This window comes from Mobula birostris, chromosome 18 (assembly GCF_030028105.1).
Source record: "Mobula birostris isolate sMobBir1 chromosome 18, sMobBir1.hap1, whole genome shotgun sequence".
Taxonomy (NCBI): Eukaryota; Metazoa; Chordata; class Chondrichthyes; order Myliobatiformes; family Myliobatidae; genus Mobula; species Mobula birostris.
In genome coordinates, this window is record NC_092387.1 from 51,077,966 (window position 1) to 51,083,965 (window position 6,000).

General features: G+C 39.7%; 1 protein-coding gene across 1 annotated transcript in view; it reads right to left on the bottom strand.

Moving 5' to 3' along the window:
• The window catches only part of ecd (ecdysoneless homolog (Drosophila)), a 30,878-nt gene extending 28,258 nt beyond the window's left edge, over positions 1–2,620 (bottom strand). The window contains exon 1 of the mRNA XM_072282675.1: positions 2,338–2,620. Within this exon, the coding sequence (XP_072138776.1) occupies positions 2,338–2,554 (217 nt within the window). The 5' untranslated portion in view covers positions 2,555–2,620. The remainder of the gene's footprint in view (positions 1–2,337) is intronic.
• Positions 2,621–6,000: the final 3,380 nt, after the last annotated feature.

The window sequence follows — 6,000 nt, forward strand, 5'->3', positions numbered from 1 at the left end:
GATTGACTTGTACACAAGATACAGCAAAGTCACTCACATTGCCAAAAAAAAAGTACAAACACCAACAATTCTACAGATACTGGATGGAAATCTAGTTACACACACAAAATGCTGGAGGAACTCAGCAGGTCAGGCAGCATCAGAGAGCTGATGTTTCAGGCAGAGACCTTTCGTCAGGACTGGAAAGGAAGTGAGAAGAAGCCAAAATAAGGTGGTGGTGGGAGGGGAAGGAATGCAAGCTGGAAGGTGATAGGTGAAGCCAGACGAGGGGGAAGATAGGCAAGTAAGGGAAATGGGGGTGAAGTGAGAAGCTGGGAGGTGATAGGTGGAAAAAGCTTAAGAGGGAATCTGATACGAAAGAACAGTGGACCATGGGAGAAAGGGAAGGAGGAGGAGCACCCGAGGGAGAAGAGATAAGAAGGGAATCAAAATAGGGAATAGGATAGTTTTTCTTATGTACTGTATAAAGCACAATTTCTTTTTGTTTAAAAGATGAATGAGAATAAAAAGTTAAGAGTGTTCAGATGAACCTGTCTTTGTATGTGAATCAATTAATGCTTACAGGTATAGAAAGCAATTGGGAAGGAAAACAGAATGCTAACCTTTACTGCATGAGGATTACAGTATAAGAAACATGGACATCTAAAAAAAATTATTAGATCCTAGTGAGAATGCATCTGCAAATATTGTGCACAGGTCTGGCCTCTCTAGATAATCTTAATATAGACTGAGTGCAATAAATATTCACCATAGTGATTGCTAGAATGGACTGGGGATCCCGTGAACAGAAATTATGAAGGCTGGGCCTAATCTCTTCTAGAGATTAGAGGATTGAGTCAAACTATTGACAGTGTGTGACAGGACAGATGATTCTCAGAGGTTAATTTAAAAAAAGGGCCTGTCTGAAAATAAAAATCCTTCATCCATAGAGCTTTGAACCTTCAGATTTCCTCAAGACAACTGTGGGAGTTCAATTTCTGAACATAATGAAGACAGAGGTTGACAGATTGCTGGAGTTTAAAGGAAATGGAGAATATGCATTTAGTACAGGAAAGAGGCACTGATAAATCCACCATGATTACTGAATGTTGGAGCAGACAAGAGTTTTTCCTATTTATAGTTCTTAGCAAGAAAGGATACAAGAATGCACAACTACGAAAAAAAGTCTTTGAGTGTCACCTTCTCTTACTTTTCTCATCTCAAACAAGTATTCCAAATAAGAGTTTTTCTTTCTCAACTCCCTGTTGAAACTAATGCTAGAAATACATAGAGCCACAGAGTAATATAGCACAGAAACAGGCCCATTAGCCTAACTCATCCATATCGATCAAAGCCCTCATGTAAGCTTCTCCCATTTGCCTAACTCTTAACTCATTTCTCTAAACATTTCCAACCCATGTACCTGTCTGCATGTCATTTACATTGTTAAGAGAGCACAGATACAAGGTGAGAAAGGAAAGGTTTAAAAGGGACCTGAGAAGCAACTTCATGCACAGGGTGATGTGTATCTGGAACAATCTTGCCTCCAGCACTTCTTCCATTTACATACATACACCAGCCTCTGCACAAAGTTGTTGCTCCTCAGGTCCTTTTATATTTTTTTGTTTCCCTTTCGTTAGGAAAAAAAGCCTGTGTTTTAACCTCATCTGCGCTCCTCAAGGCCTCCTACACTTCTGCTAAGTAACACAATATTGAATATACTGAGAGAATAGATAACTTCAATTTAATAACTAAAGGTAGCTCTGAAAGTGCAAAACTCTCTCACTGCTTCAGTAGAATCACTTTAGATTCTTGTGCTAAAGTCTCTGGAGAAAATTGAACTCAATTCAGAGGCAAGAGTACTATCAATTTATACTACATTACAACCTTATTTACTATAGTTACCTCCCATGGAATCAAACGCTGGGAAATAATGTAATTTTCAGCCAAAGGAGGATAACTGCATATTGTTGAAGATATACCCCACTTTCCTTTCATGGTGTAACTGCACATTCTTACATCTCCTTTACAATGGAAACCCTGCACCCTAATTATATTCTGCCAGTGTTGATGCATCATCCACTGAAAGATTTTGACGTCCTGACCAATGTGTACGTCATGAAGTCTGTCTGCATAAATAAAAAAGTACGGTATTTGGAAATGCAAGATAAAATCTGATTTTTGGTTTGTAATTGTCATATCAGGTAACGCCTATGGAGAGAAAACCCATAGTATAATATGGCTGGAAGAGAGGAAGGATCCAAGAATACTAAACAAATGCAGCTGCGCAATGAAAGTGTTGTGCATGAAGCATGAGAAACTCCGGGCAGAACTCCCTCCTGGAGATAGTCCACTCACCCCGGGCCGCTGTGTATTTCAGACTGAAGGCCTGGTTGTTCCAGATGTACCCCGTAGACAACAGAGCCAAGCGAGCCACTATTTGCTCCAAAAGTCGCTCCAACATATCCTTACAAGCTTGGGGATCCGAAGGAGAAACCTTGCTGTTGAGGTAGAGCTTGTAACAAACAGTGTCCTGCGGCAACCGGTCTTGTTTCCTCTCTGCAAACCCCTCCATGTTATCATGCGCTCGATGTCCGACTCTAAAAAACGTCCCTCTCGTTCCAACACTCAAACCCTTCCGCCTACTTCCCAGCCAGCTGAGATCACATGCGCACTAACCATGACCTGCCGACCGTGACGTCCAAGTCTCCGTTCGTGACGACATTACGTAGGGAACTTCACAGCCTTGCCGTATGATCCCGACTTTGTGGTGATTTGTGCGTTTCCAACGGTTGCCTGACGCTGACAAATGGTTTAGCCAGTATGGAACTGTTGGGCCGAAGGGTCTGTTTCTGTGCTGTGTAACTTTCTAGTATGAATATTGCTATTGTGCCTTTACAACAGCATCTTGCATTTACATACTACCTGTAATAATGATTTATATTAATATTAATACTGTTGCAATGTCATCAAAACCAAAATAATGTAGGAAACAGCATCACTGAGCAGAGAAACAGAGTGAATATTTGAGGTCAAGGATACTGGAGAATTGGAAAAGAATAGAAGTAATTATGTTTAAATTGCGGAGAGTGGAAAGAGTGGAGATAACAGCGGGAACGTATAATAGGAAGCATACCAAAGTTGTCGAGGGTTCAACTTTAAAAATAAGAATAAAAGGGGATTGAGATAGAAAGGGTGTACTACATCTGCGAAGTTGGAGTTTTAAAAAATGGTTACTGAAAATTATTAAACTTAACATTGTCTTGATGCATACAAAGGTGAGGTGCAATATCTGGAACTTGGACTGTGTTAGAGCAGTGTGTAGGACAATGTGGATGAGACTAGAATGCAGACATCCCACCCTGCAAAAACTCATTTCAGGGAGGTAGCACCACCACCCTGCCCCCCACAACCCCGTATCCCCCCACCGCCCGGTCGACCTCTGTGTATGTATACAGGACATTTCATTATGAAAGAACACAACAATTTATTTGATCACATATTGAAATTATTTACACACAGATATATATACATATATTCCTTGTTGAGTATTTTGTTGGCAGTCTCAATGCTAATAGCTGAATGCTAATGCAACTAGCTTTTCTATTTCTTTTGCAAACTTTCCTTGTACTGTGATGTGGCTTGCTTGGCAGATTTGGGTATTTTGCCGGAAGTCTCAGCCTCATAGCAGTCTGTGTCAATGAATTTGTTAATTTTGCAAGACATCAGATTGACAAGTGTTTTGTGAGACAGCTGACTTCTGAATTCTGTCTTAATGTGACACACCATGCTGCAAGCATTGAATGGAACACACCAAATTGGAAGAAATGCAATGAATTACTGCTTCTGCTGGAAATACTGTTTGCATCCCCAGATGATTGGAAAGGAAGAGCTTGTTCCTATTGTCTCAAAGGAATGTGATCTAAATTACTTAGACTGCGGAATGATTGTTGGTGCCAGACAGGGTGGTTTGAGTATCTCAGAGACTACTCATCTCCTGGGATTTTAATGCACAACAGTCCCTGGAGACGAGAGTTTACAACAATGATGTGAAAAACAAAAAGCATCCAGTGAGTGGCAGTTCTGTGGTTGAAAATGCCTTGTTAATGAGAGAGTCAGAGGAGAATGGCCAGACTGGTTCAAGCTGACAGAAAGGTGACAGTAATTCACGGGTAAAGCCTTTCCCACCATTGAGCATATCTACTTTCAGCATTGTCACAGGAAAGCAGCATCCATCATCAAAGACCCACCATTTAGCCCCCATGCTCTCTTCTCGCTGCTGCCATCAGGAAGGGGGACCAGGAGTCTCAAGCCCTTCACCACCAGGTTCAGGAACAGTTATTACCCCTCAATCATCAGGCTCTTGAACTACAGAGGATAACTTCATTCATCCTCACTTGCCCCATCACAACCTATGGACTCACTTTCAGGGACTCTTCATTTCATGTTCTCTTTATTATTCTATTGTGTTCTTTTTGTATTTGCACAGGTTGTTACCTTTTGCACATTGTTTCTCTGTCCCATTGGTGCTATTGTGTTTCTTGTATTTACTGTGAATGCCCACAAGAAAATGAATCTCAGGGTTGTATATGGTGGTGTACATGTACTTTGCTAGTAAATTTACTTTGAACTTTGAACCACATGTTACGTCAGTAGTGTGCAGAAGAGCATCACTGAATGCGCAACACATAAAACCTTGAAGTGGATAGGATACGACAGCTGAAGACTATACTGAGTTCCACTTCTGTACCTCATAAAGTGGCCACTGAGTGTATATGTAAATGGGTGTATTGATGCAATTGCAGGCTCAGCCAATGGTCTGTGCTGTAGAACAAATGTTTCCTCAACTTGTTTATAAATTTGATAAGAAAAATACCACATATTCATCAACTCTCATTGTCACAAGGTATTTACAATACCAACATAAATCAATTGTGTATTGAACTCATGTAGCATTTAGCTGAAGACAAAAACAAATTGCAATGCGGAGTACAGATAGCCAAGAGTTATGCGAACTTTAACAATCCCATGAGGATTTTGTCTGTGCAAACTGAAATATTAATAGCTAATTTATTTTGTTTACATAAAGTAAATTACTTCTGATTATATCTACAACCATATATCTGAAAGTTAGTTCTGAACTCTATTCTAGTCTTTTAAAGCATAATCCAAAGTTCAACTCATATATGTTCTTGTCTAACATGGAGGTGAAAAAGGCTGTGGTTAGCATTGTTTTCGTTGCAGTGATGAGTAGTCATGGAATTTCTTTGAGTAAGAAATACAAATGGAGCCTGCAAAGTAGTGATTTGATTCTGATATTAAGATAATACTGATCTATGAGACAATATCTTGTCATTTAATTTCTAATCTGCCATGCAGATTGGATTTATGTTTTACATGTGCATGTTCTTTACTTGTAGACAGGTTTTATTTGGATACAGGTTTTGGTGTTTAATGAGACTAGCACGTAGCATTAAATGGTGGCATCAAAGCATCATCGAGTATGCAGTACAGTTCTGCACAGATAGATGCTAAAAAAGGGAAGTACTTGATTTTATATAGTATTTTTCACATCTCTTTTAGAAGATCCAGTCAATGAATTCTGGTGGTTATTGTGAAGTAAGAAACATAACAATCTACCACAAACCGCAGTGTTATAATGTCTTGATAACCTATGTTAAAAATGTTGGCTGAAGAGCATGGGATCTTTTACATTCACTTGAGAGATCAGACAGTTCTTTGTTTCGTTTAAGCCATCTTCAACACCAAAGCCCTTTTTCAGTTGAGCAGTGGAGTATCAGCCAATTCCTTGCTGAAAACACCTGGACTTTAAACTTTTTAAATTAAAGAAGAAACTGCTGTCAACTGAATTGTAAATGAGAGCTGCATTTGCCAAATAGCCAATGAGAAACTCTGAGCCTTGGGCTGCAGGAATATCCAAGCGTATCATTGTTTCATAGTCATATTACAGAAGAAAGTAATTGCTTCCAAAGCACCGTACTACAAGTGGTTGAACCACAA